The sequence below is a fragment of the Labrus bergylta genome, chromosome 23 (assembly GCF_963930695.1).
Source record: "Labrus bergylta chromosome 23, fLabBer1.1, whole genome shotgun sequence".
NCBI lineage: Eukaryota > Metazoa > Chordata > Actinopteri > Labriformes > Labridae > Labrus > Labrus bergylta.
This window is the reverse complement of record NC_089217.1, coordinates 3909598-3933592: the sequence shown is the minus strand read 5'-3', so window position 1 is coordinate 3933592 and position 23995 is coordinate 3909598. Positions and strand designations below refer to the sequence as shown.

Sequence of the window (23995 nt, the reverse complement as noted above, 5' to 3'; positions counted from 1 at the left end):
AAAAATTACACTAACACTCAAGCATATTGTCCGATATCATAGTCTTCGAAATGGGTAGATATTTACAGAGTTTTTTCTTTAAAAAAAAAAAAGAACATTTTGTCGAATCTGCTTCTCTTAAATATGACAACACACGACTACGTTATAGTTTCTGACCCAAAGTAACATGAGAACACCTCCACAGAGAGATACCGTCGGTGTGATTAATTTAATTACACAAAAAGACGACTATGCTGCTAATAAACTCAACAGTTACAGCTAACCTCGGAATTCTATAATTTACCAGGTAACTTGAACTTGTTTTCTGACGGAAATGCTTATAAATAATTATGTTTATAGAATAATAATTGTTTTTTAAATAATTATAAAATACCTGGGGCAGAATGCAGAGAGTTAAGATAAGATAATCCTTTATTTATCCCACAACGGGGAAATTTAGTGTTACAGCAGCAAAGAGCAAAGCTTGCAAACAAAAAGTGAACACAGTACAATTTAAATAAAAAAAATAAAATAAAATAAGAATGTACAAAAAAGTGATTTAAAAAAATAAAAGATAAAAAAATAAAAATAGTAAAAAAGTTAAGTAACCTAGTTTAATTTCTCAATGACATCTTATCACTTCATTACATTAGCATCATGTTACAGCTTCACCATAAGTTACAATATAAATATATTTTGTGTTTTCAGTCATGAAGAGTGTATTAGTCATTACACAGTTTGTCCAGCAGAGGGCACACACTTTATATTTATCTATTGAATATATTCTCTTTTAATGGCCGTGCATCTTTAAAAAAAATAAAAATAAAATGCGACCCATATCAAAAAGTTTGTTCACTCTTTAAATATTCTATAAAATGATATGCTATAGGTTTCCTCTCACCATTAAAAGACCTTTTGAAAGGCTAATTTAGTAACTCATCATACCACCCTTACAGTACCTATCAGCCAAATATGTAGTTGTGTGGAAAAATAAACATCACTCACTCTAAATATGTTTTAAAATCATTTCCCCTAAACTATATTTAAGAATGAAATCAAGAATGTAAACATTGTGTGTAAACATGTCAGAAAGATCTATTTTTATGTCATGATCTTTTTTGCCGATTGTAAAAAAAACAAACTTGAATTGTATTATTATACTCGGACATTAATGTGAATTATTTTTGTTTTAGTACATAAATACACACACAGTGGATCTACCCCTCAGGTCAAGTTTACTCTCATCTTATCCTGAATGTTTCAACCCAGCTGATAAAATAATGCAACATCATTTTGTTGTGTTTACTTAGAGATTACATTTCTGTTTCATGTGTTTGCAGGCCATGTGAGTGACATTTATGAGAGTGAATTCAGTGAAGCAGTCCAGAAGATGGCAGCAGGAGTCTGAGGCTGCAGCTCCTCAGATCACAGAGGTACGGAGTCCAATCTGTGGATTGACATGAACATCCTCAGCCGCACAGTCGCCCACATTTGGGGCGGAAACAATCACGACTCCTTCTGAAGTGCAGCAAAAAAAAAAAAAAAGGGAAATTGCTCCATTTTTACTGCACTTCTGAAGCAGCAGCCGCCGTCCGGAGCAGAGGGTTGTCATTTTTTTTAAGCTTGTGCGTGGGTGGGCGGTCGGTCGGCTGCGGTTTGTCACACAGTGGACCTGGAGGAGACGTTCAGGAGAGTGTGATGGACCGTGTCTTCGGGCCCCAGACAAGAGAGGAAGACGTGCAGCCGTGGGGGCCAAAGTGCCCTGTGGTCACACATTCCTGAACTCCTCCAGTGCTGCCTACAGCTGTGACCAAAATACCAGATTCAGTCATGCAAACACTGCGGTCACAACATCACGCTTCCAACCACACATATACATGTTTATCGCGTGTTCCAGACAACATTATAGCAGCTGTGGGTAGCGAAGGTGCCTTGTGTAACACCTGAGGAATCCTAAACTCAATCATAAAACAACATTTATCTGGCTCTCCTCCATGTATACATCCCTTTTTAACTCTGCTCAGGAAGCCGTTTAGATTTATGTTGTTGGAGTGAAAATTGCTCCGCCTCCACTCTTATACTTCATGTTCCCAAACAAAAGCATGTGACCACTGGAACAGAGTGTATTATATTTATGCTACACTATATTATATACTCGTATATGTATATGGTTCACTCAGTAAACTAGATTATCACTCTTCTAGAAGTGCTGAAAGTTATTCTGAATTTAAAGTATTTCGGTATTTAATCAAAACATTTCATTTCATTTGGCTCGTATACACTTTGGTGTTTGTGTTTCAGATCTTATATTCACTTGAATCTTTGTTTCTTAAATGTTAAGACCATGTTTTGTTTGACCTTTTATATTCATTTCTTAACAGTTAGTCAGTAAGACATATTAATGATTGTGTTTCGCACGTTCAAGCACCAAGCACACAAAGACTCAAAAAACACCCCACAGGTCTTACACATTGTAGATGAAGATTCTCCTCTTCCGTCCAAAGCGCACCAAAAAAATCTGCATCAAAGTGACTGTCCATCATTAGCCTAACTTAATCATAATTAAAGTAAAGTAATTGTTTTAACACCTCATTGCAATCAATAATCAACATATTTGCAGTATGCGTCGATGTAAATATGCAGTCTTAAGGCAGGTATAAACCATTAAAAGATAGAAAAAGTACTGAGTCCGCACACCAGAAGCTGCTCCAATTAAATTGAATTTAATGTAAAAATAACAAATTCAGTTTCGGGTCTGATGAAGGGCGAGGGCCCGTAACGTCACTTGTGATTTTTTCCATTAAATTGAAGTCAATTGGAGCAGCTTCTGGTGTGCGGACTCAGTGCTTTTTTCTATCTTTGGATGTTTTTTGTTCAGCACCCAGTGTTCAAACTTTCTCACATGTGCTTGCCTTTTTTTGACATTTAGGTATAAGATATTAAAACGCATTTTGTGATTACCTGACACCTCACAGGATGCCTCACTGGGCATGCACCGACCACTTTGGCCCCAGAAATTTTGCATTTTCTAACTTTATTCAGCAATATTAAATGAAAAAATGAGATACACCTGTTGTACTTTAAGATTTGTGACAAAAACTCAATCTGTGACACATGCAGGCAGTATTTTGAAATAAGACATCCTGCTGGATCGACCAGCTTAGTCTGCAGTCGTGACATCATCATTGGTCTTAATTTGACTTTGTTAGTTGGAAGTGGTCAGGAGGCAGTTTCCCCCCTCAACCACTGATGTGAATGCCATCATTATGTACTGTACAGCCTCTCAGAGTGGTAGTTTGTGTGGGGCTCTCTCAGTCCAGCACCGCTGACCTTGTATGGTTGTTCCGCAGGCGGATGCTGCCGTGTTGTTATTTACATTCCTCGCAGAGCAAAGAAGAAAATAGATTCTTTTACTATTGACATATTTTAGGTGAAATGCTTAAAATATTTTTGCAAGACTGCTGTAAACATAATGAAGCCCTCAAAAACAGGAGCATTGTTCCATTTTGCCTCTCATAAACTCGGTGTAATGTGAAGTATTTTTTAGCTCTTCAGAGAAAATGAGAAGATGCGTCGTTGTTCTGTAGGGGGCAGCAGTTATTTACAAGCCTCAAACTAAATCTGTCTCGATGAGTTCCTAAGTGTTTCGGATATCCGGGCGTTGCGATGTCAGTGTGGTGGTGTTGTTGTAACCTAGAAATGGCCCATGCCTCAGAAGTCTGCAGACATGGGCCGGTGGCAACCACAGCACAGCCGCAGCAGCCACGGCCTCAGCCGACGAACCAGAGTGGGCAGACACATCTGTCAATCAGTGGCTTCCGGAGTTTGTTTTCTGAGACCTCGTCTTCTTAAGTGCATGCTTTCACTGACTTTTTTATTTTTTTATTTGGAGTACAGAGCGAATTGCAAGGGAGATGAGATACTGGAGAGGGACGATCACAACAAGAAATAAGGAAGTGTGGGCTTGTTCCTGCAAAAAAAAAAAACTATGACAGCATTCAAGAAAAAGTGATTCAGTTATGTGAATCAAACTTTCATTCATAAAGGTGATTTTTTTAACATCTTAAAGGTGAATGGCAATCATTGGGAGTGTAGGTTAATCAGGTTTCAAGGTATTTAAAGCACGCTAGGGCTGTTGTTTGAAACCTTTTTGGCTTGTGACCCCTTGTTACAGTTGTTGTGTGTGTGCTGCATGAAGTTAAGATATATTCACATTTCTCAAAGATTTTAAGCAAAGCTTCAAAAAACAAACAAAAGGAACGCCACCAAAAGTACACGTCAAGGTCTTTTGCAGTTTTCTAGGAAGGAGCACTGTATACCATGATGGAGATGTATAAATCTCTGTGTTGTTTCAGGGGTAGGTAGCTGTGCAATACTTGGTAGATTGCCTCAAGTGATGTCACTTGAGTCAGATGTTTTAAATGATTAATAACTGGTGTAAGAAAGAGATGGGTTTTCCTGACCTGTGTCGTCAAAGTCATCTTTATTGTCAATTTTTTTCATGCATACTGGCCATACAGAAAAAAACGTTTCTCTCTCCTTATTTTCACAAGAATGCTGCCCTGGATTGAAAAACAACATCCTATATCTGGTTCTGCTGCAGTGATTTTAAACTATTCTGTGGATCATCTGTATCATTTAACCTCTGATATTTTTCATAGGATACATTGCTAAATTGATGTAGTTCTCTTTCAATCATCTGCTGAGGCTTCAGATGTATCTAAAGTGACCTGACCCCAGTTCAGGAACTGCTGGGCTAGAGAAAAATAGTGACACATTTCCATTGCAAGAGTAAAGCAAAAAGCCTTTTACAACTTCCTGTGTGCTGAATCATTCTGATGAGATGCCGCTGCTTCTGTGTTTTTTCGTCAGTGTGTTGTCAATATCAGGCCCCGGATGAGGAATCTGCAGAATGATTTTTACGTGTTGACAACACCGCAGGGATATAAACAGCATCAAAGGGTCCCGCAATAATTCAACGCTGCCAGTTTTACACTGTGACAGCGTTCAAAATAGCATCTTGTAACGCAGCATTGTGTCCCGCGCTCCAGCCCGGCACTCGAAAGGCAGCAAGTCTTATTAGTGTGACCTTTTAACAGGGAGGTCACGGGCAGAAGGACACGAGCACATGAGACCTCGGTGACTCATGACTCGTCACTTCGCTCACTGCTGCCTCATTTGTTGATGGATCCGCTGTATCGGATTCTCTGCTGAGAGGACTCACGGCCATGTTTGATAAGCCAACAGCAGGGACTCCTCACAAGGAGCCACGCTGCCCAATGAACATGTCATCTTTGTAAAAATAGTCACAACTTGGTCCATTGTAATCAAATGACACCCTCAGCTCATTGGATTTCATTTGAATACTCCACAGATACACCAGCTGCACTGCAGGGGCTTACTCAGATTTCTTTCCAATGTTTAGATAAGCATCTGTGCAGCACTTTATGCATAATATTAACCTGTGTAAACACTCACTGAGTCACTGAGTTTGGTCTTTGCAGAGGAATCCTATGGCACACAAAAAAAAGTTACATACTGTACTTTTCAAAAGTTTTGTCCCAGCAAAGTGAGATCAATCACAGTCAAACCACAAGCCAGAATCCCAGTGCTGCAATGCAGTGAGTTATAATCCCCTCAGACAGGCCGGACCGACTGTCCTAACATCTGTTGGACACCAGAGGGCGATGTACACATGTTAGAGAGAGGTTAGTGGACGGTGCAGGAGCACACAACTTTGGAAGTATTTTTTTGACTTTCATCAAAGATGAAACAGGTTGTTCAGAAAACCTGCTTAAAAAAAGGTGGATGTGAACCCAAAATGTGAACCATCAAGGGCTAAACCAGGAGCCTGACACCGGAGTGGAACTCAGCCATGATTTGTTAAAGGATTTATACTTGATTTTGGTTCAAATATCTAATGTGTTATTGCCAATCTGTGCTGATTGACTTTCTAAACAAAAGTAGCATTTAAAGACCTTTCCTTTGGTGAAATTCGATATGGGCCATTTTTATATATTAAAGGCTTTATATGCGTCATGACTGTCTACAATGGGTGTAACACCCGAGTCCCACTGTCTGTGATGTTTTCAGAGTTTTCAGAGTCCTATCTTCAGTTTGTTTACATCGCCAGGACAGCCGGCTGACTCCTCCCCTCGTGTATAAAAGTTGTTTAATTGAGGGACTAGAGAAAAGAAGAATAACATACTGTACTCACTACTTAACTGTGTTTCTAGATCACGTTCATTTCAGGTAAATTTACATGCAGTGTGAAGATACCAGCATAATAAAGATCACTAGCATTAGCATGCTAACACAACAATGCACCACGAGTTGTTTTGGTTTCATGCTGGTGCTCAAGGGCGACATCTGCTGGATCAAAAACTCACATATAAAGCCTTTAACGACTATTCTGTGAACTGAAATAATTCTTAAATTACCTGAATGTGAGATGTTTTGTTTTATTTTCAGGCCTGGCTCAAATTCACAATAGTTCAGGGAGCTGGTGGCTTAGTGGTTGTTGCGTGTGCCCCATGTACAGAGGGGGAAATCCTGGGTTCGAATCCGACCTGTGGCTCCTTTCCTGCATGTCATTCCTCACTCTCTCTCACCCTGATTTCCAACTCTATCCACTGTCCTGCCTCCCAAATAAAGGCATAAAAAGCACCAAAGTAAATCTTTTTTTTTTAAATCCACAATAACACAAACCCTCAGGACAAATAGCTTTTTATGTTAAAGCTAAAGGGGATCAAAATAAAGAAAGAAATTAGCTCAACTGGTGAGGTAGATTTTGCTGTTGTCTCTGGAGAAACCGCAGCTTGACACAGATTCTTCTGGATCATTCTTGGGTGTCATTGTTTTATAGGTCGCTCTCCAGGACCGGCTGCATGCCAGAACCTTTGATCAACTCCTTGGGGTTTTAGATTTCATCCAGCAGGGGCCCTGACAAAAATAAATGATCGGATCTTTGTTGTTCTGGCCGAATGACAGCAGCTCCGTCCAGGATGACTCACTCTCTCAGCGGTGTGCCATTCCTGACGCTCTACTCTTCCCATCAGCCAAATTACATTGATCCTCCACTCGTTGCCGCCTCGCGCCCACCCCTCGCGCCCAGACACCGTGGAGCAAGGTGGTCGCATCCTCATGGCCCGGCGGCACTCCTCACATCCTGTAGGGGTGAGAACGTGCAAAGCGGCGAGCAAATGTGTTGAGAGAATTCCTCGCATTCTCCTGCTCGGTCCTGGTGGCCTGGCCCGGTGTTGGGTTCCTGGGAGAGAGGGAAGAGGAGCCAGGGGGGGAATCAGCAGCCGACTCAGCAGCTGACACCTCCTCTGATCTCTATCTCTTCCTGCAGCCATAAACCAAACTGCCTGACTCTTCAGCATGGCCGCCACGTAAACAAAGCTTTCCTCGTGGCCTCGAGTAGGTCTGCCAGGTTTTCAGGGGATTGCATCGTTAAAGTCCGGGGTCCAATATTTCACAAAATATCCACAAAGAAAATGGTCACCGGACTTTTTTCTCTGATTTATTGTTGATTTAACGGGTTTGTTGGCAGGTTATGTCACATTATTGGCTTTCATGGACCCTATAAAGCAATGATGACAAATCAACAAGAACATTTCAGTTATCTTCTTTGTAATTGATTCGCTCACCATGGGTATTGTACTTTTGGAGGGAAAGTGTTCTTGCTCTTCAGATAGGTCCCAGGACCAGGATTTTACACACTGGACAAATCAAGACCACAACTGCAGGGATATCTGTGAAAAGCCTGATGTGCATTGTTTGACGAAACACATCCCTCTTTCATTACACCAATAACTTGTCTTTAAGAGTATGATAATCAACATTTTCAAGGTCCCATATTATGCTTTTTCTGGTTTTATATGCCCTTTAGTGTGTTTTCCAAGTGTCCTGTACATGTTTGTGCACATCTATTTGCAAAAATTCCGCGTAAACGTGGCTTCTCCTACGTCCTCCTGTTAGCTGCAGCATTAGCTGCACGTAACGCTCAGTTCTAGCCCCCCTCGAAAATCTTTTGCCAGTGTGACGTCTTGTCAGTGTGAGATCACTGATCTAAGCCCATTGGCTCGTTGTGGCAAGCCCAGCAGCTCATGTTGCACGCCCGTTAACTTCTGTAGCACGCCCACGATATGCCGTAGCCTGCGGTAGCACAGTAGTGCTAAGGTGCTAATGTTTATGCTCCCCTCAGAGCCAAAGTGGCTGCATTCCCAATATGGTAAAAGGGGTGGGACATTTCCGAGAACCGTGCTGAGCGACTGACCAATTATGGCAGAGCCGACAGGCCGACCAATCAGATCAGACTTGGCACACGTGGGGACTCTGAGCGTGGTCCCTTCAGAGCCTTAGAGAGAGAGTCAGAAGCGAGCCGGTGCATGGAGCGTCAGTTCATGAAAACAGACACTGTTTTCAAACTTTATCTATTGTGAACATACTTTAGTAGGTACATAGATTTAATATACGAACCCAAAAAGGGCATAATATGGGCTCTTTAAATGTTAATAAAGCAAAAAGTATCCTTACTTACTATATATCCTGAGTGAAGTCAAACTCCCTCTGGATGTGTTGTTCCTAGCTCTGTGTTCACACAGGACAGAGCTTCCTTCAGCTTGTTTAGGTTTGGCTCAGAGGCCCAAACATGATTCCTGTTATTCCTGCCACCACATGTAGGAAGAATGGGCTTTACAAAATGAAGAAAATGCTTTGCTTGGTCCGGATTCCTTTTTGGACTGCATAGTAGAATGGAGACCAGTCATGCTGGAACCAGTGACGCTGGAATGAGTTTTGAAGTGGGGGGACATCCAGCTGGATGACGTAGTAGACCTAGTCCTCTATACCTGGCATTAAAATTAGTTTTCTGTGATCGGATTGCAATTGGATAGTGCTTGACCTTATGTGTGTCATGCATGACTAAGTCCAATACTGGACTGGTCTGGTCTTGACTCAGTTTCTGTCTTTGTATTGTCTTGATCTCTCTGTAAACTCTGATCTTGGTCATGACTCAGTCCCGGTTTCGGTTTTCTTTTTTACTCTTCTGTTAGAGTCTGAGAGTCGATCAACCCTGCTGAGCTCGCACACGTCGGGGTAACACGGCTGCTCACAGAACTGTTTGATCACATCGTGTTAAACAGACGTTTCTTTCCACATCTTTCAGCTCTCTTGGGATGCAACCTGATTACTGGGCTTTAATGGAGATCAATGGCCCTGATGTGAAGCTTTCACCATCATTCAGAGTACAGGGATCTTCAGGGCTTTTTTCTCTTTACGGTTTCAGTATGTTACTCCGTATCCATAAGGCCCTTAAACAAATGAGAAATCATGTTGTGTTTTAAACATTGTAACATGAAGCTACCTTCTCCTTTTTGAAGGGTTAAGAGTCCCTCTGCACCTTTAAGAAAAAGCTAAAGACCCAGCTCTTTCATGAATACCTACTAACTTAATGATGATGGTCTCCATATTATTGATGATGATGATGGTAATGACGATGGTTTTTGTTTGATAACGATGACTTATAAGATGGTTTCTATACTGATTAGAGCTCTCAAGAACTGCCCTCAATGTTGTGCTTTGCCTCTGGTCACTTCCTGTCAGCACCTGTGTGTCCAGTCAGACTCAATGCTGATCGTTTGCTCTTACTGACATTGTTCCCTTTTTTCTAGATCCTTGCTTGTGTTGTACTTACTCTCTGATGTACGTCGCTTTGGATAAAAGCGTCTGCTAAGTGAATTGTAGAACTGTAAACATCACCGTATCCTTTTGGACAATTTAGAGTTACACAGAATAATAATCCCTGTCAGATGTGATATTTCACTTTAACTACCATGTCTCTCTTTTTTCTTTAAGGATACAGAGTGTGTCTTGTTGCCATGAAACATAAAATTTGCTGTGTCATTGGTTTAGATTTGTAACTACCATTGCAGTCACCTCTGCCTTGCTGTTTTTCCCCTTAGTCACTCTACGCCCAATTTAGCAGCACACACATCTTCCTGTGCAAGGTGCACACCATGCTTTACCCTTGAAGAGATCTTTTTTACTGGGAACACTCCCTTCTGACAGGCCGCTCTTTGTCAGCTCAATGCTCAACACGATTATAAAACAAGAAGTGGAACAGATCTCCTTATATACGGTATTTCAGCTTCTGCATATGTTTTTAGTGACAGGGCATGTCAGCTCGTATCAGGCTCCCTGTGGGGTTGGCTGCTACTCTCTGTGTCACGACTTTTACAAAGCAGCAGTGGAAAAGAGCAGAACCCAGTGCAGTTTTAGGCTGTTGAATTATACATGAGCTGACTCAGCTCAAAACCGAACCCCCCGTGCTCCATTCAGGGTGGCACGTTACTATTTTACAAGCCCACCGCTCCCTCAGAATAAAATCCAATTTGTTTCCATCGATTGCCCCATTACTGCCATCGGCTCAATAATGTAAAGTTTTCTTTCTGTAGCAAAGGATCTCAGAAATGTTGAGAGGATTAGTTTGTTGGAGGTTCATGGTATTACAGTTTCTTTATGCAGCTATACAAATAAATCATGCAAACACATGATAGGTACACAACTGGATGAAATGGATTTCAATCTTGGCAGGTCAACTTCTTCCAAATTAAAGTATCTCAACAACAGGGGCGTGTCCAGAGGTGTGACTAGGGGTGGCCACCCCAAAAATCCTAAACTGTGATTGGCTATTTGCCCTGTCAGAGGCATGACTTATGTTAAAACCAATTATAGGTATCTTTTGCAGCAGGCTGCTAGCAGTTTTCTGAACATATCTATGTAGTATATTTTCTTTTGTTTGTACTTTAAATTGTACATATAAATGTTGCACATCTATTTAATAAGACAGGTGAATAGGAAAGTAAGTCACACTGTCTTAATTGCAATGAACTAACTGGCTAATGTGTCGGGACCAATACACTGCAAGTTGCACAGTGCAGGAGTTTGCATGCACTTTTTTAATTACTTTAAATGGTGACTTTGAAACATCAATCTTATTTTTGTGTCATTAAAAAAAATAAGCTAATGTTGCCATTTTAAAAGAAGAAATGATTGGTGAGGAAGGTTCCTTTAGAATTAAAATCACATACGAGCACTTACATGTGTTAAAGTTACTTATAAATGTTCTTATTGTAATCCTGTGTCTTTATGTGAAGCTAGTGCAGCCTTAATGTGTCATCTGTACACATGCACTCAGTCTGAGTATCATTGCTTGTCCATGCCAGCGATTATGATGTCATTCCAGAAAAATCCCCCCCTGTCAATCTCTGGGTCGCCCCAGCTGTTGTTTCAATATTGTCTTTTAAACCCCATGTTAATAAAACAGTAATTGAAAGAGCTTTGCGTCCTCCTGTATCCAGTTACTTACACCTTTGTAATATGTTTAAAAGCTGTTTGTACGGCGATTCCCTCTGGGCCATTTTGTGATTGATGTGTGTGATGTGTGTGTCAGTGGGGTGTGTGTGTGTGCACTAAATGGATCCTATAATTGCAACAAAGACAGCTGATCAGACAATCGTAAAGTGCAGACACATTTCTCTCCCCTGAGCCTCTCGTTTCTCATCTTCTACTGAAGCTCTAATATATTCATTCAAGGCGAGTCCATATAGGCGAAATCAATTGACTGTTGTGTGGCCAAGTTTCCATCTCTACATGCCTCTCTCCTCCTGCTGCCCCGCTTTGAATCTGTTGCAGTGGTCGATGTTATTTTCGTTTTTTGACTATCTATGCTGTTATGATTATCTGATTAGTTTGTTAATCAACCAAATATTCATAGTGCTCTTCAAAACTTGTATAAAATCTCAAGGCTCTGGAGGAATCGTTTTATGAATTTTGAAAGGCAACCCTGATGATTTTTTTTGTTATCTCTGCTCAATGCTGCTCCATGTTTGTCCTGCATGATATACATTTTTTATATTAACCAAATGCTGCTTTATGTGTATCCTGCATGGTTTATGTATTTTCTCCTGTGGCTGCTTAATTACTGTCATGATATTTCTATTTTTGTAGCTTTTAGCGATGTTTGAATTTGTTTTTTTTAAGGGAGCCTTTTATAAAATCTGGCCAGGGACAACAGATGAAAATTAGCCTTTTGGCTAACTGTAGCATATTTACAGAAATGTTTATCAATATGCAATGTCCCTGTAAAATAAAAAAATAAAAAATTCACTTTGATTTTTTATTTTTTTGTACAGTTTGAAATCTTGTACGAAGCAGGGGCAATGTAATGAAAAATATGATTGAGTTGCATTATGGGAAATGTAGGATCCTGTGTTTTCACAGGTTGCATTAGACTACACAATTTAAACTCAGAATACCTCTATTTCCACATCTACAATTTTGACCATTTTTGTTTTAATCAGCCTTTTGGGACTTCCTAAACATAAAGACAGTGTAACACTCAGTCGCTTGAGGACACCTTTAAATGTTTTTTTTTTTTTAAATGCACTCAGTGACTGTAAAGAATTTCCTGCCTCCTTTTATTTTACATTTTAGCAAATGTAATATATTTAGGGGCATTTTTGAATATTCTATTAGATATTTTTTTTTAGGCTAAACAAGTTATCAAAGACTTGTATAAGAGAATTTGGGTAAAAAGAGTAAAAGTAAGGTTATTGTTGAACTTCAGGCTGATTTGCTGCTTACTTCTTATCCCTCCATATTTCAATAGACAAAACAGTATACCTGATTTACATGTTGTATGCACTAAACATGGATGAAAAGTTTTGTCATGTCATGCTATCCTGCAAAAAGTGCATTTGTTTCAGATTCTAGCATTTAAGACAGGTGTTATTAGCAAATAGCAGCCTCAGCGTCACGCCTGTATAACACTATTAGCTGAATTAATCTGAAGAGCTCAGCAGCGTCTCATTAACGGTGCCCACTCTCCATTGATTGAAGTTACGCTTTGTCAATAACCCGGTAGTTTTGTCTACACAGGCTGTTGGACTGCATATACTGTAGCCATGTGCTTACACAGCAAAGCAAAAGGCTGTCTCATTACTTTGCCATTCAACGCGGTCCGGTCTGTCTGCTCCAGTGGCACTATAAGACGTCCTGATTTTCTCTTTTTACCCCAGCGGTGTGTCTGAGTTCAAGTCGGAATCATATCCTAATTGAATTATTAACTCACTACTGTTTTTTTGCAGTTTTGTCTCTATTGTCCAAATGAAAATGTACAGCATTCAGAGTATAGAGCAATACCAAGCAGGTCAGCAAGACTGCTCTCCTGCCCAGTGGTGCTTTGAGCTAAATGCTAACACCAGTATGCTAACAGGCTTAATGGCAGTTTAAATGGGCTTATGTACAACGGACTAATAACGGACAAGATTGTCATCTTGGACGTGTGTCAGCATGCTATCATTTTCAGATTTTGACCTGCTGGTCTGAACACCAAAGTCAGTTTGATTGCTCCTCTGAGGACCCTAAATATAAAGCAATATCAAAGCTGTCCATAGCACCCAATGACAATGTGATTCACTTTAAAAAAAACACATCTGAGCATTAAAAAGAATCCCCATGCTATACTTTCCTTCTATTCTTAATTACTGTCGACTTGTACATGTACATTGTTGCTGCAGTTTCTGTATCTCCACACAACAGGCTACATGAACTGTTTTGTTTGTTTGTTAGTTTTCTATTATGGGGGTTGTCTTGTCGCTGCTTGTTTACCAGCAGCAAGGCCTCTCTGGTTGCTAAGGTGGGCCCGAGGCTCCCTGGCAGCAGAGAGCACCTTTGGGCCCCAGAGCCTGGTGCTCTGTGACGCGTTGGGAATTCCCCAGAGTCCTCATTGCCTATACAGCTCCCTGCAAGATGGGATACAAACAGGGACGTAAAGGAGGGTGAACCCAGCGCACTCAGCTTGGACAGTTTTTTACTCTTAAGTGGGGAAATGAAGCAACATTTTGTCATTTTTCTGAAGTAAATTTGACATTTTTGTCTCACTATGAACATAAACTGCAGGTCTTCTTCATTATTTCCTTTCCTTTTATATTTCTTTACCTGACAGCACAGTGCAATCACCAGTTATTATGATATGTCTCTGTTAAAAGAAGGTGTGTAACTTACAATAATAAAGTGCAATCTGACCAGGAAAAAATATGTAGTTATGTAAACTTCCTGAACAAACAACTAAGGAAGTGTCAGACAGGATCGCCTCCTGCTCTCCTGTCACCGGCTGTGACTGTTTTTACACCTTCCTTCTAAATAAGGCAGCAGGCTGCCAGGACATATGACCACCGTCCCGATTTGGGTTCTGGACACAGTATCCATCCATCCATCCCATGATTGCTCAACGCCAATGAAACTCGCACACACACACACTCACACACACGCACACACTCCCCTCCTGCAGGTCTCCCATGTGAGGAAGAGCTGCGTCAGGTCAGCCGCAATTAGCAAGAGGAAGACTAATAAAATAGGTTAGTTTACTTTCAAAATAAAACAAAACTTTTACAGCCTTTGATTCCAGTTAACAACAGATTTAACATTAATTTATAGATTATATTCTGTTGTGTTTTTGTACATTTTGTGTGAGGAAAAATACATTATTTTATTTATTTATTTTTTTGTTGACATGTCAGAAAGGACAAAAAAGTTTCCTAACTTTAAATGACTTTAAACAGACATCTGCGTAATAACTCAGAATCTGTCGGCGAGTGACAAGATTAAACACTGTGATTAAATTGTTAGTCCATGTTGTATTGACCAATCACGTTTAAGCATGATCAGAGTGGATTTAGAACAAGAAACTTCACAGACATGTTCTGGGGCGCTCTGAGAATTATTCAAACTGGTTGAAAAGGAGGCGAATATGTGATCTTTACTGTACAAAAGGCTGAAATGCTGTATGTTGCTGTCAAGGCTTAAATTGTATCAAATGATGAGACTTATAAAATTTGCAAAATGTTGTTTTAAAATGTAATTGATATAAAACGCAAATATTTGGCTAAAATTTCTGTGCAAATTTGGCTCCCATTCATGCTGAAATCTAGTTACTGGAGGCCATAGTTCTGACTTACATCATTTTTAAAGTATAGATGCCATTAAGTGACTTATCAAGCTTTGTATTGAAACATTGTTTTTCAGTTTCTATTTATTTTCTTTAACTGGGGTTTGGTCAGTTTTGGTAAACAAGGCAACACCGGGGCTCTCTGAAGTGCTAGTTCACTGTAGGATTTGTAAAGGTCACACTGATGAGGGTTTATTTTGAAAAGTGCCACAGGAAACGCCGCTTCACATTCTGTCTTTCTTGTTTGCCGCTAATGTGAAGGTGCTGCACCCCCCATCACTCCTATCAGAACTGCTGCTGCTGGGGTCCTGTAACTCTCTCTCTCTCTCTCCTCCTCCTCCTCCTCCTCCTCCCATCTCCTACTTTTGAAAGGGGGCGCAGCAGTGAAGTCACAGTGATGTCATTGTAGGATGTGAGTGTCGGACAAGGTGAGCTGGGTTTTTTTTGTTGCGGTGAGTGGTTGTGTACCCTCCACTGCCAGCGTTGCCTGAACAGAGGCGCGGAGCGGCGAAAGATGATCATCGCCACCGGCACCAAATCAAGCTCCGACGCGCTCCGTGCCTCTCCTCCTCCTCCTCCTGCTGCTGCTGCTGCTGCTGCTCACATCTCGGGCTATGGGGCCTTGATCTGCCTTGATCCCCAAATCAGCCTTTACCGCCACCATGCCAAAGGACAAAACATAAGAAGAGTTGCATTTTTAGGGCAGGTAACTTTGGATGGCCATTGCGCAAAGGTGCCTCTACAGCATGTCCAGCGGGGCCAGGACGCACTGGACGCTGCCAGCAGTTCTTGTACTGTGGACTTCTCTCTGGGGGATCGCTTCTTCTTATCCGATTCCAAGCAGGACTAACGCGACTTCATTGGAAAAGAAGTGGGAGACGCTTTTCTCGCGCTCCTATCTGGGTATCGCCGGGGGGAAATCGGAGCTGAACTGGGAGAGTGACTATTTGCAGGGCATCAAAAGAGTGCGGCGACTGTACTGCAACGTGGGAATTGGGTTTCACCTGCAGGTGCTCCCGGACGGCAGGATAAGCGGAACACACAACGAGAACCAATACAGTGAGTTTGCACTCGGGGGGAAAAAAAAAAGAGCGTAACCTCTATGCGCCCCTATGCATGGAAGTTAGTGCGGGTCACTTGTCGTCCTCCTGCGTGATATTTAATAAGAGGTGTCGGCGTGGTTGAAAGTTTCCGAAAGCAAAAACAGTGCGCTGAGCCTCGCATCCGTGCAGTGCGAAATATCCTCCCAAGCCAAAAACATGACATGAATGCTTGGACCCAGTTTAGACTCTCACTTATTTTTACCCTGCAGCAGGACACACACACACACACACACACACACACACACACACACACACACACACACACACTTAGACACACTTACACACACTCAGTACGCAGTTAACCGCACACAGGACATCTGAATGCTTAAACTGCACAAAAAGGTGCATGTTCAGGAGAGAGAGAGCATCATCCAGTCGCAATGCACCTGCAGGGTTCCACCCATCAGTGCTGCAGAGGCCACCTCTCTGTGTGACACCCTCCTAACTCTGTGTCTCCTTTAGGTCTCATAGAGATCTCCACCGTGGACCGAGGAGTCATCAGCATGTTCGGAGTGAGGAGTCAGCTGTTTGTCGCAATGAACAGCAGGGGAAGGTTATACGGAACGGTACGCGCACACACACACACACACACACACACACACACACACACACACACACACACACACACACACACACACACACACACACACACACACACACACGCACACATCCTGCTCGGTGTAAGATGAGTTCATGGAGCTTCTGCATCCTGTGGGTTTATGAGCACTGTTGTGTTTATTAATATGCTCTGATGATAGGGGGGGTTTTCACAGGGGTCCCAATGGAGAATGCTTTAATGTCAAAAATGTTTTTTTCTCTTGGCCACAAAGTGCACTCAAGTAAAAGTAGAGCCCCCGCAGTATAAAAGTTCTCCATTACATGTCAGAGTCCTGCACATGCGTTTTATGAATTTACAGATATTTAATCAGCACAAATGTTATTTAAATGTCTAAAAGGAGAAGAACTCTTATGCCCCTATCAGTGTGTACACATAAACATGACTTATAATGATTTACTGGTGGCCTTGTGCTGTTCTTTTTTTGGTCAGGATGTTTCACATGAAAAATGCAAAGTCATTTGTAACCGTTAAGTAATGGAGCGACTCTGAGATGTAGTAAAAAAGAAGTGTCATAGTAATAAAATAGATAATCAAGTAGACTCAAAGTAATGCTTAATGCTCATGTCAGGTACCCTTTGTTCATGTCGCTGTTTTTGTCATGTTAAAGTGCTTTAACACTCAAATGATGTGTTAAATTAAGGGCGTAAAAGGCTTTTTAACCCTTAATCTGACACCTACCCCCCCAGAGACGACCACTCGAACCACTGTATAGAATAATAAATCGTATGTCTGATGGTCTTATTTGCCTTTAGTTGCTCCTAAAGAGTCATCAGTATTCACATTAGCTTGTTTCATAAGCAGCTAAAAACACCTCACAGGAGCTTTAAAGGACGCTGTTTAAGAGGCCTTCATTGATCTCCAGAGGGGACACACGGGTGCTATAAGCAGCACAAGCACATAAATTATAACAAATAGAGAAAAGTAAAATGTTACCTAGGCAGTTTTTGATTTCACTATTTGCAGAACTGGCTCAAGCAAAGTAGTAGCAGGCAGCAGAGCACAGTATATGCAGAGAAAGATATCGACTTAAACTTCCTGCACAGAGCAGGACTAAGAATTAACACCATGTGGGGTTTTCTGTAATAATATTAAGATGTGATGTAAGTCTTTATATGTATCCAGCCTCATCGAGAAGCAGAAAACAAACTTACAGTGAAACTTAATGAGTCATTGGTGTAAGCTAACAGCCACTGAACGAGCGTTCACGATCGAACCGATGACTTTTAACTTTTAGCTCAACTCACAACCGTCTCTAAAAGTGGAGATCTTCTAAAAGGGGCAAATTCCATATAAACAAATCTTCATTATATGAATATTTAAGAATCACCTTTGTTTTTTCAACATGAATTTCTTACCTGAAATTTCGATGGAGTTTCTTTTATAATACACATAGAAAAGCCACTGTACAATTCATGCTGTTAAACATGAACTCAAACTTACACATCTTGTAAAAAGTGATGTAAACATTAAACAAATTAAAGTCTATCACTGCGGCAGGAACCCTAAACGTTCAATACACCGTGTTAACAGTACTTCATGTAGTAAACTGTAAACTTTATGTGTACTTAAAGCTCCTGTGAGCAGAATTTAGTCGGTTATGAAACAGGCTTAAATGAATACTGATGACTCTTTATGAACTGCAAAAGCAAACTAGACCATCAGCTACAATAGTTATTTTTCTATCCAGTTGTTCTTAACGTGTAAAATCTCCACTGGGGGGGTAAGTGTCAGACTATGTGAAAAGTGCACGCTGCAGAAACTGCATTTTTTTGGTGTTAATTTTCCACATCAAAGAGTCTTAGTAAGTGATATATTTGACTGTTATAAAAGCAGGAGGAGATTTTTGAACGGCATTTAAACATGTACAGGAAAAGATCAGCAGATCAGAGATAAGATGCACTTTGTCCACAGGGGGCGCCAAAATCGACATGAACCAAAAGTTCCTCACAGGAGCTTTAATAATTGTCTGATTTGTAAAATTCCCAGATGAGCTCTATTGGCTTATTAAAAAGAGAACTAGCTCTTACAGTGTGAACGTAAAATAAATGATGGAGCTTCTTAACTAAAAGACTTAACTTTATATAAAGCTGGATATCAAACCTCAACATTTTTAGGAGGTTTGAAAGTCCCCAAAATGTCCTTGGTGTGGTGTGATGGGACTTTTTCTAATTTTAATCATTGTTTTCTCACTTTTGGCTTTTCATGTTGTTTCAACAATAAATATTTAAAATTTCTATTTGTTTTATTAAGGAACGGGTCATTTAACTGAATATCTTACTTTGAGCTCTGTATGTTTTTTTTATGGAAAACGTTTCTTCTTTTGTCTAATTCAGCATTTTAATGGATTACAATTTGTCAACTTTTAGAAGTTGTACTCCATTTCCTAATGCCTTACAAATAGTTCAGCAGTCCATCATAACTTATTTCAATCATTAGGGATTATCTGTGAGTTAAAGCGGCAGGCTGGTATCTGCTTTGGAAAGGGGCATTTCTTTTTGCAACAACATGCCACCTCCTCCAGTTTCCCTCAAAGCATGCTTTGTAGGCCGGCTGTCTGCCAAAGTAAAGGTCACGCAGAAACCATGCATATGTTGTGTTGATCATCCTGTGCTGTTATGAGATTTGGGCCTACTTAAACCCTCTCTCTTTCTTTCTCTCTCTTTTTTTTTGTAGAGATTCTTCGTGGACGAGTGCAAGTTCAAGGAGACTTTGCTGCCCAACAATTACAACGCCTACGAGTCTTTTGTTTACAAGGGCTTCTATATCGCCCTCAGCAAGCATGGCCGCGTAAAGAGAGGCAACAAGGCCACCACCGCCATGACTGTCACACATTTCCTCCCGCGGCTATGAGAGGAGGAACCGGCAATAGCTCCCTAATTTTGCACATGTGGATTGTTCTTCCAGGTAACACGGAAATGCAAAGTCATGTTACACGTGCGGACGGACTGTGAAAGAAAACACACAAAATATTTATTCTGTTTATATATCTGTATATTTGGATAGCTATCTTTGTATATGTTCAGTGCTGCTTATTGTTTTTATGGACGGGGGAGAGCTGAAGCCTTTGCCTGTCTCACTTTACCTTGGTGCTTGCTGTAACCGAACGGACGCGTCACTTTCTTTTTTTTGAGATGAGGGATGAGCTGTATCCTGTGCATTTAAAGAGTGAAACGAATACTTTTTATTACCTCAAAGAACCACTTTACTAGAATAAAGGGATGCATGGACTTTTTGCTGAAATATCTGCTAGGTTTATAATTAATTCAACTTTTTTTTGGGGGGGGGAAAGCGCTTGCCGGCTCCCTGCTCCACGTCCAGCAGTGGGGGTTAAAAACTTAAATGCACTACCTTTGCTGCACGATTTAAAGGTGCCTTGGTGTTCCCACTTGTGGCCCCCTTAAACCTGCATGTAAGAGACACCCGCTGGAGTCAGAAATAGGGCTGACACTCCGCAGAGGGCCTCAGAGGAGAGGGGGGGGTTGAAATATCTCTGGTTTATTTTCTTTTCTGTAATTAGATCGATTAAGTAATATACAATCTGTGGTCGAGACCAGAGAGTGGTCGGCCATGGAAGCTGGCAGGAGGCCACAAGTTTGACTATGTGGCTAATAAACAGGGTGGAATACTTTTCTATCCAAGCATGGAGAACTTTTTTTCTTTCAGACCTGGCTTGCACAAGAAATCGACTGAGCGGACAGATTTGCGAGCGCACAGTAGAAACTGCACATTGTCCTGAAAAGAGCTCCTACAGTAACGTAGGCTGCTGTTTTTTTGTTTTTTTTTAAAGAAGCTTTTGCTGCTGTTGAACATGATGTCCAAGAAAAACGTTGTAAATAGTCGCAAATGTAAAAAGACGAAGAATTCAGGAGTTTTTTTTTTTTTTAACGCTGCTTTGTCGCAGTTTGCCTGAGCGAGGCAAAAAGAGTTCAGGTTGCACAGTAAACCATCCATGATGGTGCCTAAATGTTTTTTTTTTGGTATGAATACTTCCCCTTTGCCATTTCGCCTCACGTGGATTTCACTTTGTAGGGTTTTGGTGGAGTTTGTTTGTCCCCTGGGACTCTTCCCCAGCCTGCCTGCCTGCACGCTCTGCAGCAGCACTGCAGTGGCTGCGAGGTGTCGGAGCTCGAGGCAGATTTAAATGCAATTACGGATGAGTCAGGGGTGTGTCCTGAAGAAGTGAAGGACAGTGCAGATGGTGGAAGGGATGCACACTAGGAAAAATTGTCTAATTTCTACTGACTTTAGCCTTGTTTTTATGGATGGAAATGAGCTGTAAGAGAGCATCTTTTGAATATCTTGCTATTGATTGAAGTATTGGTATGCATGGCGGCAGTTTGTGTGCAAAGCTGGAGATGAACCCCACTTTGTTCAACCATGCAGAACAGTATGTAGTGAATATCTTGTAACATGTTCTAAGGATGCTTTTCTTGCCTCGCTCAGTTTCCAAGAATCTTCCTATAGCCTGCATCTCCCTGCATACTTTCTGCAGCTGTTCACTTGAAAACTTGAATCTTGCCTCCATCCGTTCCTGAGAGGATGCAGGACTATTTAAATCCAGGAAAGACGTATGCAAAGGAGCCGGCCCCGCTTGTCTTTGTTGTACGTCATACCCCCCCTGCAGGAATGTGGATCGGCCAGGATGACAGGCTGCCTCCCACATACCTGAGGCCCCCTCCTGCCCCCCCTCCCTCCCACCAAATCCTCCTCTATCACCCCTCACCGCCCACCTCTACACCCATCTCTTACCCCCCTCCAAACCCGCTGCAGACAGGGACCTTGGGATTCCGGCTGTAACCCAGGAGCTTCCTCCTCTCCTTTCAGCCTTTTTTAGTTCAAGGTCAGAGTCATCATCCGGCCTTGGCCTCGACCCCAGTGGCCGCGGTGGTCGGCTAAATGGGTCACACTGTTTCCATGAAATAAGAATTTAAAGCATCTTTTTCATCAGAAAACACAGTTTTGTTTTTTTGTGTAAAAGTGAACTCATGACTGGTTTCTCAACTGATAAATTTTCTTTAAAATCGCCTTTCTTCTTATAATCAAGAGCCTCACCTCTTTAAAATGCAGCTCCACAACATGCCGTCCCCCTCCCCTTTCCAGGCACTGGTGCTGGGATATTTCTGGGGAGGGGACATCTGCAGAGTGAATGCAGTGTGTAGAGGAGCAGAGTCACGCAGAGCCTCACCTCTGCTGCTGCTGCACTCCAATCCTGCAGGATGGCACCACAGCCAAAACCCTCAGGAGGCTGCTGCTGCTGCTGCTGCTGCTGGGCACCGCCCCCCGGACCCTGAAACTCTTTTTCACTACACAGTATCAGCTGCTGCTCATTTGTCTCATTTTTAACAGTATTTTTCCCCTCACATCGTCTATCGCTTTTTTCTGTCAGAGGACATACAGTTGTTTTTTTTTTGCAGAGATGCTTAGCTCAAACAAAAGGACTTGTTGCTGCTGTAGATGAGGCTGAGTAAGGTACAACAGATGCACGCTCCTGGTTTGGAGTAAAATCATTGTTGTTGACAGAAGTAGAATACAAAAAAAAAAATCTCTACATTTTTGCTTTTTTTCTGCTGCGAAAAGTGTTGAAGTGATCATTCAGCATGTACGACAAGAAGCACTTTTTCATGCCTCCCTCCACAGTCGAGACGCCATGAGAAACACCTTCTAAAAGGACGTCTCGAGCATAAGCTATCGTTTTCTGTAAACAAGTAGAGCTGGATCCCTAAAAAGAGTGCGGGCCTGTGTCTTAAAAAACAAAAGGCTCAACTTTCAGCTTCGACCAAAATTTTGTACCCAGATTTCTGTCGACCCCGCAGCTTATTGTAGATCAATTCACATTGAAGCGAAGGTGAGGAATAACTTTTTTTCACAATGTGCATTGATCTATCAGCATGCCTGAGCCCCGCTCTTAATTAGGGGTGTGCGCTTCATGTGTTTGTTTGTTTTCAAACTCCAGCTCTGAAAGGGAGTGAGGCTTCACCCTATTCCTCTCATCTCTGTTCTCATATACCTCACCCTCTGCCTTAGTTTTGGTTTGCTGATGACTGTAAATGAAGACGAAACAAACGTCAGTTCTTTGTTTCTGAAAAACAGACAATGCTAAGTAAGGATATTAAAGTTTTTTCCTTTTATTTTTGTACGTATGTGCTGTGCACAGCAGTCTACTGTATTCCTGAGACAACAATAAAAGTTTTTTTTTTAACTGTTTGCTTTTAATGTGTCATTCTTCTTGTATGAAGCAGTCTAAGGAGATGTGTTCAGATCTTTTATTTATAAGTAGAAGCACCACCACAGCATTACAAGTATGTGTCAAAGTCCTGACATGAAGAAACAAATTCAGTAAAAGTACAAAAATATCAACAAGTCCTGACAAACAGCTGTAATGAGCCTGCTTGTAATCATATCAGTCACACATCTCTTATCAGTCATGAAGTCAAAGCGGATGATTTCTAAAAAAAATCACCCTGTTAAAGTCTTTATATGTGATTTTTCACACTTAAATGTAGAAATCAAGTATCTCCTCTGAAAATAACTCTGTGAGTCATGACTGTCTACAATGGGTGTAACACCCGAGTCCCACTGTCTGTGATGTTTTCAGAGTTTTCAGAGTCCTATCTTCAGTTTGTTTACATCGCCTGGACGGCCGGCTGACTCCTCCCCTCGTGTATAAAAGTTGTTTAATTGAGGGACTAGAGAAAAGAAGAATAACATACTGTACTCACTGCTTAACTGTGTTTCTAGATCACGCTCATTTCAGGTAAATTTACATGCAGTGTGAAGATACGAGCATAATAAAGATCGCTAGCATTAGCATGCTAACACAACAATGCAGCAAGAGTTGTTTTAGTTTCATGCTGGTGCTCAAGGGCGACATCTGCTGGATCAAAAAAATCACATATAAAGCCTTTAAGTGTGTGCAGATAAAGATGTGAGCTATTCAGACCGGAACTTTTTTCAGATCAGGCTGTAAACATTCTTATCTCGGCTGTCAAAATGGGAATTTTTGAACGGTTGTGTATGTGAATTGTGGGGCTTTCGAAGCTAGCCCTCTAGTGGACACTCGAGGAACTGCAGTGATTTTACACTTCTGCATTTGGCTCAATTTTAAATCATGGGAGGTTTTCTAAACCTAGGGGTCAAGCCCCTCAACAGAGTCCTAAGATGGGAAGGAATAATGGTATGCAAAATAATAATAATAATAATAGTGATGTGGCATAAATATTTACGTTTTTCTTATTTAAAAAAATATATATAATATGACAATTTGGACCATAAAAAATG

At 41.2% G+C, this 23995-nt stretch overlaps 1 protein-coding gene across 1 annotated transcript; it reads left to right on the top strand.

Annotated features, from left to right (window-relative positions):
- Window positions 1-15050: 15050 nt before the first annotated feature.
- On the top strand, window positions 15051-22141 carry LOC109993579 (fibroblast growth factor 6). The gene is made up of 3 exons (XM_020646570.3): window positions 15051-16054; window positions 16561-16664; window positions 19391-22141. Exons 1-3 carry the CDS (start codon window positions 15712-15714, stop codon window positions 19565-19567), a joined length of 624 nt encoding a protein of 207 aa, XP_020502226.1. The 5' UTR covers window positions 15051-15711; the 3' UTR covers window positions 19568-22141.
- Window positions 22142-23995: the final 1854 nt, after the last annotated feature.